The sequence below is a fragment of the Entamoeba dispar genome, genomic scaffold (genome assembly GCF_000209125.1).
Source record: "Entamoeba dispar SAW760 scf_1105229462079 genomic scaffold, whole genome shotgun sequence".
Lineage (NCBI taxonomy): Eukaryota > Evosea > Mastigamoebida > Endamoebidae > Entamoeba > Entamoeba dispar.
This window is the reverse complement of record NW_001855013.1, coordinates 1,157-14,691: the sequence shown is the minus strand read 5'-3', so window position 1 is coordinate 14,691 and position 13,535 is coordinate 1,157. Positions and strand designations below refer to the sequence as shown.

General features: G+C 21.5%; 3 protein-coding genes across 3 annotated transcripts, besides 25 other annotated features; 2 read left to right on the top strand and 1 right to left on the bottom strand.

Annotated features, from left to right (window-relative positions):
• The first annotated feature begins 283 nt into the window (after positions 1–283).
• Positions 284–305: a sequence feature (AT_rich).
• Positions 306–408: 103 nt separating this feature from the next.
• Positions 409–476: a sequence feature (AT_rich).
• Positions 477–523: 47 nt separating this feature from the next.
• Positions 524–544: a sequence feature (AT_rich).
• A 589-nt stretch (positions 545–1,133) lies between these two features.
• Positions 1,134–1,241: a microsatellite.
• On the bottom strand, positions 1,225–3,006 carry EDI_319560 (uncharacterized protein; the record flags this gene model as incomplete). Its single annotated transcript, XM_001739279.1, has 1 exon — positions 1,225–3,006. The coding sequence occupies one exon, from the start codon at positions 3,004–3,006 to the stop codon at positions 1,225–1,227; it is 1,782 nt and encodes a 593-aa protein (XP_001739331.1).
• Positions 2,332–2,354: a sequence feature (AT_rich).
• Positions 2,911–2,945: a sequence feature (AT_rich).
• Positions 3,007–3,035: 29 nt separating the features above from the next.
• Positions 3,036–3,083: a microsatellite.
• A 369-nt stretch (positions 3,084–3,452) lies between these two features.
• Positions 3,453–4,997, top strand: EDI_319550 (NEDD8-activating enzyme E1 regulatory subunit, putative; the record flags this gene model as incomplete). Its single annotated transcript, XM_001739278.1, has 1 exon — positions 3,453–4,997. One exon carries the CDS (start codon positions 3,453–3,455, stop codon positions 4,995–4,997), a length of 1,545 nt encoding a protein of 514 aa, XP_001739330.1.
• Positions 4,995–5,055: a sequence feature (AT_rich).
• Positions 5,056–5,072: 17 nt separating this feature from the next.
• Positions 5,073–5,112: a microsatellite.
• A 198-nt stretch (positions 5,113–5,310) lies between these two features.
• Positions 5,311–5,395: a sequence feature (AT_rich).
• A 630-nt stretch (positions 5,396–6,025) lies between these two features.
• Positions 6,026–6,209: a sequence feature (AT_rich).
• A 234-nt stretch (positions 6,210–6,443) lies between these two features.
• Positions 6,444–6,493: a sequence feature (AT_rich).
• Positions 6,494–6,564: 71 nt separating this feature from the next.
• Positions 6,565–6,609: a sequence feature (AT_rich).
• Positions 6,610–7,249: 640 nt separating this feature from the next.
• Positions 7,250–7,277: a sequence feature (AT_rich).
• Positions 7,278–8,316: 1,039 nt separating this feature from the next.
• Positions 8,317–8,421: a sequence feature (AT_rich).
• Positions 8,422–8,811: 390 nt separating this feature from the next.
• Positions 8,812–8,858: a sequence feature (AT_rich).
• A 389-nt stretch (positions 8,859–9,247) lies between these two features.
• Positions 9,248–9,385: a microsatellite.
• A 36-nt stretch (positions 9,386–9,421) lies between these two features.
• Positions 9,422–9,518: a microsatellite.
• Positions 9,519–9,553: 35 nt separating this feature from the next.
• Positions 9,554–9,734: a microsatellite.
• A 394-nt stretch (positions 9,735–10,128) lies between these two features.
• Positions 10,129–10,164: a sequence feature (AT_rich).
• A 224-nt stretch (positions 10,165–10,388) lies between these two features.
• Positions 10,389–10,978: a repeat region.
• Positions 10,979–11,271: 293 nt separating this feature from the next.
• EDI_319530 (uncharacterized protein) lies at positions 11,272–12,470 on the top strand (the record flags this gene model as incomplete). The annotated part of the gene is made up of 2 exons (XM_001739277.1): positions 11,272–12,080; positions 12,125–12,470. The coding sequence occupies 2 exons, from the start codon at positions 11,272–11,274 to the stop codon at positions 12,468–12,470; spliced, it is 1,155 nt and encodes a 384-aa protein (XP_001739329.1).
• Positions 12,471–12,494: 24 nt separating this feature from the next.
• Positions 12,495–12,587: a sequence feature (AT_rich).
• Positions 12,588–13,009: 422 nt separating this feature from the next.
• Positions 13,010–13,182: a microsatellite.
• Positions 13,066–13,239: a microsatellite.
• Position 13,240: 1 nt separating this feature from the next.
• Positions 13,241–13,303: a repeat region.
• Positions 13,304–13,535: the final 232 nt, after the last annotated feature.

Sequence of the window (13,535 nt, the reverse complement as noted above, 5' to 3'; positions counted from 1 at the left end):
CCAATGAATTTAAACCTGTTATAATTAACAACGTTGAGGTGATAGATTCATTCAAAGAAGTTGACTTTATTTACACTATCAACCGTTATTTTTATTACCCACTTTGGTGATTGCAGTTGTCATGTAAATATGTGTTATTTCTTCAATCAATTTGAAAGGAAACACTATGGTACAATGTTATATGTAATGAAGATAAAAAGGAAGTAAATTTTTAGGAAAATTACAAACCCAAACAATATACTAAAAAGTCTTTAAACAAACTCTTTTTGCTCATTCAATTAACTATTAATTAAAAAATAAATAAACAATAAAGTAACAAAATAGAAAATGATAACGTATTAATTAATCAATGAAGAAATAAAATTGTTAAACTAAATAATGGTACTTTAACATAACATGAATTAAGAGAATTTAATTAAATTAAACAATTATAAGAATTAAAATTGAATTGATATTTTATAATAAATAATTATTTACATTTCTGTGATTATTAAAATTAACCATTTTAACTACTTTCAGTATCATTTATTAATAATATTTAAATGATTTCATTGTTTTATCTCTATCATTTTATTCTCCATAGTAACTTAATATAAATTACTTTTCATAGATAACACATACCTATAACAGTATTACCAAATGCTATAAATTAAATCCTCATTTTTTGACTATCCCTAATATATTTAATATTTATCAATCTTATTGTCTCAATTAATATAATAAGTTTTTTCTAATCCATTGAATATAACTATGATAAAAATATTTATTGTTTTGTTTGAATGGTAATAAATTTCTGAAAATTACTACCTATTATAACATATTATATTCTTAATGGTTAATAAAATGAGACATATGTTTAACTTCTATTGTTTGAATTTTCTTGAAAGTAATTATCAAAATTTCTTTTTACCTTTTACTTCTATTAGTATTAAAGAAATATCAAATGTGAACAAATAAATTAATGAAAGTTTTAGTTAGAAATATGGTAAAACTTATTTCAACAATAGTTAACTAATTATGATATGAAAAAGAAATAATAATAACAAGACAATAAAATAAAATAAAAAGAAAAACAACTCATTTAACAAATTAATTTGATGTTAAAATATAGTTTTCAAACAAATCAATCATTGAAAAATAACAATAATTATAAACCAAAAATTAAATAAAAACAAATTTTTAATAAAAAAATTAAAAAAAAAAATAATACAAAATTAAAAAGAATTAAACAATAGAATTAATTTGAGATAATAATTGTTCACCATTCATTAATTCAGTAGCACCATAAATAATTCTTTTACCATTTCTATCAGCGTATTGTTGAATATTAGAATATTCAGTATAATTACCACCACCAATAACAAAAACAATAGAATCTTTAAATTGAATTGATCTTCTATTATCTAAAATATTAGAAGTTGAAATTTTAGGATCATAATAATTATATTCTGATTCTAATTCACTTTTTTTACATTCAGTTATTGTATCTACTAATACAGTAACTGCCATATTTTTATCAGATGGTAATAATCTTTCAACAACTTTACCAAACATATCACTCATCATTCCAGCAAATCCAATTTCTTTTTTCTTTTCTTTTGTTAATCTTAAATATTCTTGTGTTTGTTTTAATTTTTTCATATAATTTAATGCTTTTAATGAAATATTTTTTTGTTCAAGTACTTTTTGTAATAAATTACTTTCATTTGAATTTAATAAATAAATATAGAATAAACGAATTAAATCATTTTCATTTTGAATTCTTTCAATAAATAAATTTAATGCATTTAGATCAACTGTTATTTGTGACATAACATTATCTTCATAAGAAAATAATAAATCAATTTCTCTTTTTTTAATATTTTCAATAATTTCTCTTGCAATTATTGTATGAAGATCAATATCTTTTTTTAATTGTCTTATTTCTGTCATTTTTTCTCCATATTTCATCATTCCTTCACTTTGAAGTACTTTTTTTTCTTCTTCATTTAAATTTACTTCTACATTTTCATCAAAATTAATACCAAAACTATTTGCTACTACTTGAAATTTTTCTTTTTCTGTTATTAATTCTTTCGTTTTGTTTTGAATAATATCTGTTACATCTGGAATAATTCCATTTTTACATTCTTTCCAAAAATCACTTGTTATATCAATATCTTCCCAATGATCATTAATTTTTACTCTATTCATTTTATATTCCATTACTTCTTTTATTAATGCTTGATAATTCCATCCATGTAATAATCCTGCTGAAATATCATGATTTCTATTAGTTATTAACATTAATGGACGTGTTGATACTCCTCTTTGAAAGAATGTAGGATTTTGTATATTAAATAAATTTAATTTTTGTGTTAATTCTTTTGCAATAACATCTTCTAAACTACCATTTCTAGCTCTAATAATTGGAATTTCTTTTAATGTAATACAAATACTCATTAATGAATTTGTTATATTGTCAATTAATTTTAATGCATTTTCTTCTTTTATTTGTGGATCATTAAATTTTTGATATGAATTAGATATAGATAATGTAAAAAGTTGTGTTTCTAATACATGATAATTAATATATAAATCTTCTATTTTATATATCATTCTTTCTACTTTATTTTCTAAACAACAATTTGCAAAATATTGAAGTAATTCACTTGAAATTTTTGATGAAAAACAAATAGTAAAATTTAAATACATTCGTGATTTCATATCATTAATAATCTGATCTAAATTTTCTTTTGTTGCTTCTATAAAATAAATAGCTGGAACATCATCTAAAATTTGACGTGGTTGTTTTATATTAAGCATAAGAGTTACTCCATATTTTCTTACATCACCTACTCTTAATTGTAATGAAAGAAGATCACTATTAAATTGATCAAAAATAATAACTTTCCAAAATAATTCTTCTTCATTATTATTTAATATATCATTTTGATTTAATTTAAGCATAGAAGTTAATATATTTTGTTGTTTTCTTTGTAATTCTAAAACTCCTTTATATTCCATTCACAAACTTTTATTTTGATTTTAGTTCATTTTTTATTCTTTTTATTTTTTTTTTTATTCTTTTTAACTTTTTTTTTGTGTAATATATACAGAAACTATGAAATTTCATTAAAGTATTCAATTTCCATTTAATGGTGCATATTCTCCTCCACTTCTTTTTCGTTTTAATAAAGCCAAAACTACACAGATAATACCAATAATAATTAAATATCCTCCAATACTAGAAAAAGTAGCAATAGTAATTGTAGTGTCTTGTTTAATTGCAAAAACACATTGGAATAGAACAACCAAAATTAATGCTTTACAATTCATGTTTTAAATTTGTGTTATTTTAAAGATTTTTCATTTTTTGTTTTTTCTTTATTTATTTGTTATATATAACGAAAAATAACAAATAAACCTCAATATTAAAAAGAACTAAGAACTAGTTTAGATATACTTGTATTATGACTCAAGTTACTGATACTCAAAAATATGATAGACAATTAAGATTATGGGGAGAAATTGCACAAGCAAGACTTGAAAAAAGTAAAGTTTTATCAATTGGAAGTGATTGTGTTGCTAGTGAATTTATGAAATCAATTGTACTTCCAGGAATTGGATTTATAGGAATTGCAGATAAACAAATTGTTAGTGAAAATGATTTAGAAACTAATTTTTTTATTGATTGTGAAAATCTTGGACAAAAAAGAGGAGAATGTATTCTTAATAATTTACTTGAATTGAATGATAGAGTTAAAGGAGAATATTATTTTAAATCATTAAAAGAAATACTTAAAGAAAAATCTTTTATTCAATCATTTGATATTATTGTTTGTAGTAATCAATTACATGAAGATGTTATTTCTCTTTCAATTTTAACAAAAAATCCTATTATTGAAGTTTATACAAATGGATTTATTGGAGTTGTTAAAGTATATGTTGGAAGTCATGTAATTTTTGATGATGGTAATTCTAATATTCCAATGGATTTAAGAGTACCATATCCATTCCCTAAATTACAAGAATTTTATAATTCAATTGATATTCCTAACTTAAATAAAGATAATCATATGCATATTCCTTTTCCATTAATTTTGATTTGGGCATTAAATCAATGGAGAAAAGAAAAAAATCAAACAGGAATTCCTAAATCTAAACAAGATAAAGATATGATTAAAGAAATAATTAGAAAACAAGCATTTAATTTTTATGCTGAAGAAAATTTTCAAGAAGCTCTTCAATTTGTATTTTATTGTTGGCAAGATATTCCTGGTAATGTTAAACAATTATTAAATGATCCAAGAAGTATTTCTTCTTTAACTGGATTAAAGAAAGAAGAAATTGAATTTTGGGGATTTATTGGTGGTGTTAAAATATTTAATGAAAAGAATAAACGTTTACCAGTTGATTCAGGAATTAAAGATATGATTGCAAGTAATGAATATTTTGTTCAACTTCAACATGTATTTGTTTCACAATTAGAAGAAGATGCAAAAGAAGTATTAGAATATATTAAAGAACGAGTTAATAGAGATAATGTTGAAAAAGAAGTTGAATTTACACTTGAAATGGTAAAACGACATTGTAAAGCATTAAGAAAGATGCATGTTATTGATGGAGTTGATGGAAAATATAATTCAAATTGGATTGGACAAGATTATTTGTTAAATACACCACAATCTAGTTTAATGTATTTAGCTATAATTTATGCATCATTTGAATTTGAAAAGATTTACCAAAGATTACCATGTGATAAGCAAGATGTTGATGAATTACTTAAATTAACAAATCAAGTTCTAAAAGAAAAAGGTGTTGAACAAAATGTAGAACGAAATTGTGTTGAACAAATATGTAGATTTGGTGGTGTTCAAATTCATACAGTTAATTCAGTTATTGGATCATTTGTAGGACAAGAAGTAATCAAGTATGCTTCACATCAATTTGGAGCATTAGATAATACTTTTATATTCAACACTGAAACTGGTAGTTCAATCAATGGACGTTTCTAATTTTAAAGATTTTTTTTGAATAAATTTTTTTAATTTTTTTAATTTCAAAAATAAAAATGAAAGATTGTTAAATTATTTTATTTCTTTATTTTTCTTTCTATTCTTTATTTTTATTCAATACCACTCTTTTTCATTTATCTTTTTGTTTTCTAAATTCTTATTATCAAAGTTTTTAACACTACATCAATAACTTTACATTACAAATTGAAATAAGTGTTATTAATTATTCAACCAATAATTAAAATATAACTCAACATGCATTACATTGATTAAACTCCATTTTACACTTAAAATAATAAAATGACAATTTGTGAATTTATATAATTAAAAATAATATTTCAAACTTTATTTCTTTGATATTAAAAACTACAAATAATTTGATAATTATATATAATATTCTTTGATCTTTTATTTTCATTGGTTGAGTTTATTCTTTGGAATAAATCTTGTTTAAACTAAAATAAATTCTATTTTGTTAAAGTGAATTTCTGTGATGATAGTATTTTCCTTTTTGATTAGAATTTATGTTAATGATTCCAATTTAAGTATCATAGTTGTATTTAATATTACTTAGTTTAAATGATCTGAGATACTGGTTGTTAATAGATATTTGGTTTAAGTAAATTATAAAGGATTTTTACTAAGTTAAATAGTTATTGTTAATTAATATTTTACATCAAAATTAATAAAACTCAAATACATGATTAATTAAATAACTCTATTTTCATTATAGATAAATCATAGTAATAATAGTATCATTTAATTGACATTTCTAACACTATTTAGTTGATATAATATTTTCTTCTTTTTGGTTTAGAATTATATTTCTTTTTTACAACTGTTTTGCAGAATATTTATTTTGATGAAATATTTCATTTTTGTTATGTATGATATTCATTATAATGATATGACTATCTTGTTTATTATTCATTGATAATGATAATATTAATTTTCCATTGTATTTATTTCTATTTTTGTTTCTAACATTTGTATTCATTTATTATCAATTGTTAAAGAAGAAGAAATAGAAATAAATTATTTAATATTCGTTGATAATATTATTTATTTTATTCAATTAAAATTGTATTAATACAATTTCATTAATAAACTCTTATTTATCATTTTAATTTATTTAATTCATATTATTGATTTGTATACTATTTGTTACTAACTTGAATAATTATTTACATAATTTAATTGATTATTAAATATCAATATCATCATAATGTTATAGTATTTTTCAATGAGTATATTTGATTATCTCTTCTTTTAATTTGTTATTTACATGTTGAAATATATCAATAATTATTATCTTCTTTTAATTCAAGTCAATTTCTTTATCAGTCATTGTTTCTGGTTATATTTTAATGAATGTTTAACTAATATATTTGATATAATATTCATATTGTTATTGTGTTCATTTCTACTTTTTTGTTTATTTCAAAGTATTATTATATTAATTCAAATAATTTATTTCATCAATTATTTTAATATTACCTCAATTCTTATTTAATAACACATTCTCAAATCTAATAAGACTTTCTACAAAATCATTCAATCCAATTTCTTTTATAAATTTATTTAAATTTAAATGTTTACAATATTTAATTAAGTAAAAACGAACATAAATTTGGATTTATTTTTTAGATGAAACTTATAATTATTTTGTATAAAAACGTTTTTAAATATATAAGTTTCATTTTCCAACTAATAAACTGTTTAACAAAAGACATGAAACTGAGGGTTAGTTACCAATAGATGAGAAAAAGACATATCAATTAATAAAACAATTAAAACATAAACAAAATAAATATTAACAAATTGAAAAAGAAGAAAAGAACGTGAGCAATATATTCAACAATTGAATTAATCTTTTTGTATTATCTGAATGTAATCTATGATTAACATGTCTGTGAAGTAGTTAATGTCAATGAATACTTCTAATCAAAGATTTACTTTATCTTAAAGAAAAGAGAATAGTTGTAGAAGTATGTCTTCTGAATAAACAATAATAACTCCATTTTATTCAAATTTTTATTGCTTTACATAATTTCACGTTTAAAACTGAAACAAACAAAAACTAATAGATTCAATTGCACATTTCATTGTTATTTAAACGGTCATTTAGATTCTTTAATATATTAAGAAGGCTCTAACAATTTCAATTTTATATTATCATTAACACATCCATTTCTTTGTATTCTCATTTTCATACCATGGCTATACAGAATTAAACAAATTAAAGCAATACCTTTTTATTCTAATAAAAATAAAATAAATGTTTTGAAAAGTAATTAACTATAATTTCATTGAAACTACTTATCTATTCCCAAGTGACAATTTACCCAAAGAGACCAATGAACATATCACAAATGAATTCTGAAAACATTAGTATTCCATTTGTTATTTTATCTATAAATCCTGGTTTGGGTTGATACTGTTCTATAATTTCATTGTTTTTACATCTACAACTTCACATTATTTATAATTAATTTCTCCATTAAAACTAATTCTTGTATATCTTTTCATATGTTTGACTTGTGTCACTATATCATTGTCATTATTTTCTATGGACTCTTTGTCCTTTTTCTTCTATGATTGACGCTTTGTATTTATCAACAGTTTCTACATTAATAGGAGTTAAATCTTAATGTTTCTATTTTATTCTCTGATCTGGTGTTTTCATCTTCTTCATCTGTTTGAGAACCAACATAAAATAAGGCAAGTTAGTGCTTTTATTTCTTGTTGTTTGTTGGGTAAGTTTTATTAGTTGTTGGATTTTCTCTTTTTTAGTTTCCTTTTGGTTTTCATTGTTTATCTGATATATAACAATAGCATTTATCCCATACAAAACAAAGATGAGTGGAAAACCATTACATAATATTTTAATCGTTGTTTTTAAGTTGTTTGAAATTGTATTATTGTTATAGTTTAGAATATAACAATTGCTTGTATTCCTTCTTGTTCTTTACCAAAATTAATCATATTATTAAAATACTTTTCATTTAACTTGTTTAATTCTTGGATACCAGGTGTATCAATAACAATATATAACTTCTGCCATCTTCTCCGACTTCTCCATGTGTTTCTTTTGTTTCAGGATTTGGACTATGACTTACTTTAAACACAGTTTTCCTTAAAATACAATTAACCACAACTTTTTTAAATTCCTTTATTTAGTAACACAGTTTTCACTTTCTTTGTTTCGATTGTTATCATTTTATGTTTCTAACTTATGGTAATCGTTTAAATATCTTCAGATATGTATGAAATGATATTTATCTGTAAAACATAATTTTCAAAACGGAATTAGTAACCGAATAAATTATTTATTATTACTATAAACCGTAATTTATTTTATTTTTAGTTCATTTATTTTAAATTAGAAATAAATTGATTTATGTTTAACAATTTGATAATAAAACAATACACAACTTATTTTTGAATTGTAGAGAATTAAGAATAAACATCACTAATGAATAATTTATATGTTTATTTATTTAACATATGAGAAAGAAATAATAGTTGTTCTTCATTCTATCTTTATTATGATAAATCTACTTGATTCATTTACATTTATTCTTGAGGAAAGATAATTCCTATTTTATTTTAAACAATTAAAACATTAAAAGATAACTTCAACTCTTTCTTATTATAACATCATTAAGTTTATAATTAAACATAATATATTCTATCAATTTTATTGTTCATTAAAACATTAATTTATATGACAAATGAAAGTATAAAACAAAGATAGAGTATTAATGAGAATAGGTTATTTATTTAGTTTCAATAGAATTAGAATATTTCATTGATTTATTTATTATTTATGATTAAAACAAATAAGATAAATAATTATTTGTGAGTTAAATTAAAAGTCTTTCTTCTCATTTATGAACATTTTACTCTATAAAAATAAACAAAACAACTCAAAAATCAATTATTTGATATGACAAATTACCAATTTGAGTATTATTAATAATACTAATATTCATTTATGAATTATTCATATTTTTGATAATAACATCAGTACATTGTTTGTATTATTTGATTTAAAATTATTTGTCATTTTCATAATTTTTCACTTTCTGTTTTATGACATTTCATCATTTATTTTGAACTACATAAAATATTCTGATATGACTTTTCTCTATCCTTTATTTTGATTACAATCTTTCATGTTTATTCATTATATTAATATCTAATGATCAAGAGACAACAAATTAATCAAAGTTATAATGATTATTAATAATATAAGAATTAAATGGGAAATATAAGAATAAGAAAATAAAAAACATAAATAAGAAAATGAACAAAGGAAATAAAGAAAGTGATTGAAATAAATAGAAATAAAAGAAGAAGATATTAATAAAGAGAGGAGGAGAAATTATAAGAATTAGGATTTATACAAATATCAAAGTTTTATATAATAAAATAATTATAAATGATGAGAAAATAAAACAAACAGAATTAATAGAAAGTATTGAATTGAAATCAAATGAATTATATAACAAAATAAAAATTAGTCGTAAATATTTGAAAGATAAAAATGATGGATAAATAGAAATAGAAATATGTAATAAAGAAATAAATAGATGAAAGAAGAAATGATAGAAAAATATCACAACAGAAAAAGGAAGAAGAATAAAATCAAAGTATTGAAAGAATTTGTAATAAATAATAAAATATATAAATAATATACAATGATACAAGAAAATGAATTATCAAATATATAAAAATGATAGTAAAATGAAATGCATATATTATAATCAATTTACAAGACAAATAAAGTTACTTGATGAATCTGAGAAAATTACAAATGAAATATTAGAAATACATGATATAGTTGACAGAACAATATATAAAAATTTCATAGAGAACAAACTAGATAATAAACGTATAAATGAAAAGGATTTTGAGAAACAAGTAAGCAAATAATATAAATATATAAGAATAGATTAAAGAAAAGAATATAAAACAGACATATCAAAATATAATGCATTCGTGTTATCTCCAATACATTCAAAAACAAGTGGAATAGAAAAATAATTATAATAGAAGAAGGAAGAGAAAACAAAGAATTGACACAATTTGAAACAGGATAACTATGAAGAAGAACAATAAACTCTTCTTAATTATTATAAATTGAATATTATTAATTTAAAATCAGATAAATTGATTTGATAAACAAAATGAGTACGAGTTATTTTATTTATTATTACTTCATGAAATTGAAGAGAGAAAAAATCTATTATTAAAATTAACATTTGTTTTTATGTATTCTGTCATTTGAATTTTCAATGGATAAAGAAAAATGATAAAGAGAAGAAAAACTTTTGTTGCTGAAATAAAATACAGTTTTAACCAATAAATAAAGATAAATTTAATTTTATAAAAAGTTGATAACGAGGTGTTAATAGTTTTATTTTCTATTGTTCATTACTCAAGGGAGATTAAATAATCACTTTGATTTAAGAGTGTTTGTTCATCATTTATTAGTTTATTCTTTGATTTTAGTTGTTGAATTATGATAATTTCATTTTCTTGTTTTTTGATGTTGAATAGAGTATTTTAAATATCCCTTACTTAAATATTCATTATTTATTTTCTTTTTGATTTTAATGAGTATTAAAATTCTTCTTTATTTTCTTATTTTAAGGAGAGTATATAATTACTACTGTATTGCTTCGTGCTATACTCTTTTTAGAATCAGCCACCAAACACTTTTTCTTTGATAATCTTATATTATCATTTATAGTTGTATTCTAACAAGCAATAACACCATCTTTATAAATACCCATTCTTTTATTATCAATGATATCCGATCATTGTACATAATAAACACTGTTATTCTTGTAGTATTGATTATGATGTTTTTCTAACTAAATACAATATCATAACCAATCCATAACTGGGTGATTTGAATGATGGTAATATTTTAGGGAACTGTGTGGTGTCTCTGACATGCTACCTTCAAATCTAAAAAGAGTTTTGAGTTTAAATTAGAACTAATAATATTAAATTTATCTTTTCCTTTTTATAATGTTTGTAAGAAAAGTTACATAACAATTTTTGTTCATTAAGAACTGTAAATGTTGTGTTATTTTATTTCTTACTGAAAAATAAACTTCATTTACGATATATTTTTACATAAGGAATAAAAATAAATAAACATCAATAAATTAGCTAATCTTTTTTCAATAAAACAACAAACCTCATTTCATATACATATCTGAGGATATTTAAACAAGTCAAAACTAATTGATAAACATAAATGAGTTTACAAGAAAGAAAACAAACAAAATTACTTTTGATTGGAAATACAGGTGTTGGTAAAAGTGCATTGGGTAATTTTATTCTTAATAAGAATGAATTTGTATCAAGTGATAGTGCAAATTCATGTACACAAATAATTCAAGGTGGTTGTGGAGATAATGATAGAAGTGATATCTGTGTTATTGATACACCTGGATTTCAAGATTCAGATGGTAGAGATGGTGAACATCTAACAAAACTTATTCAATGTATTAACAAAGAAAATGAGTTTCATTCTGTTGGAATTGTATTAGATATTAATGATAAAAGACTTTCATCTAGTATCAAAAAATTAATTAAAACAATATACAGTATGTTTAAAATAGAAGATTTCTGGAAACATGTTTGCATTATTTGGACAAAATGCTATTATTATACACCTGAAGAACAAGTAGAACAGTTCAAAAAAGAAAAAAATAAATTTAAAGAAGAACTAATCAAATTTGTAACACAGGAAGAAGGCAAAGATAACAACATAGAGGAAAGTATTGATTTTCCAATGTATTTTATAGATTCAAAACCACTTGAAAATCATGATAATACAAGATCAGAAAATGAAATAAAGTCATTAATTGAATGGTCAAGAGAATTAAAACAAAATCCATTTTGTTTTGAGAATCTTAGTGAATACAAAGAAATAACTTATGAAAAAAATGAAAGTATTACAAGAACAGAAGAAAAAAATATAGCAACATATACAACAACAATATGGAGAAGAGATGTAAAGGAAATGCATAATGGAGAAAAAATTATTGGTCCTTGGTATGTGTTTGATATTTAAATTAAAACAGAAAAACTATACAATAAAGAAGAAGAAGAAAAAAAATTCAAGATGCACTTCAAGCAGAAAATTTAAGAAGGAAAGAAAAAAGAAAGAACATACTGAAGGCAATAGGTTTAGGTGGTCTTGCAGTTGGTGCAACCGTTGCAACAATTCTAAGTGGAGGTGTTGTTGGTGCTTGTGCTGTTGGTGCTGTTGCTGAAGCAACTGTCACTGGAGTTGCAACTGCTACTGCCTTTGGTAGTGCTGCAGTTGTTGGTACGGGTGTTTCTATGGCTGGTGGTGTTGCTACTATTGGTAGTACTATTGCTTGTGCAGAAAAAATTGATGAAATTAAATCATCTGATAGAAACATTACTAAGGAAAAAGTGCAGTAATAAAACAAACAATACAGATAATTGAAAATTAATTTAACAATATAAATGATTTATTTTTAAATTAATAATAGAATAGATGATAATGATTATTCAAAATTAATAATTTGTTTTAATTATGTTTAAGAAAGAAATAGTATCAAAAGATAATAAAATAGTGTTAAGTGATGATGAATTTATTGTAGTTTTATGAATATATAATTCAAATCAAATAACTTAATTCTTTTATCTCATTTTCAAATTTCATTATTTTTATACTCTATTACATATTGTTAATGTACTGTTAATGATATGATTTTGTTCTAATGTAATAAGATGGTTATTTAAGATACTATTTAATAATTTGTTCATAATAACATTAAATTATAAAAGGTATTTCTTTCTTTATTGATTGATAATTAAATTAATAAGAAAATCAGTGATAATATCAAATGCATTAATTGTTGAACAGTTTTAGAAATAGAACACAATGTATTAAATTATGAATATTTAATAACAAGGAATGGAATTTAATTAATTTGAGATATTTAACAATGAACATGAATAATAAAATATCACACAAGAATTTTAATCATAATATAAAGAATAAAAGAATGACAAATAAAATAAAGAAAGAATATTAATTATAACTAATAAAAAATGATAATATGAAAGAATGATGAATACAGATAAAGAATAAATAAAAATATAAAAATGAAAGAAAAGAGAATAATGAATACATCAAGTGAAAATAATAAGATGATAATTCAAAACTGATAAAAAATAAAAACAATAAAAATGAGAAATAATAGATACACCATCAATTGATTTTATGATTAAGAAGTGATTATTTCAGTGACTTGTAGTTTTGTTAACCATTAAAAAATTAAACCAAATATATTGAGTATTTATTTAATTGAAAAACCAATACTCTAAATTAAAAACATTGAAACTCGAATTAAAATAACAGAAATAGTAAGATCTGATAACGGAATAATGAAATGATGATAACATTAATAGTGTTTTGATGATATAAAATAAAGTACTGTTATTACAAATAAGGAATATCACAAAGAATTGATAAAACTA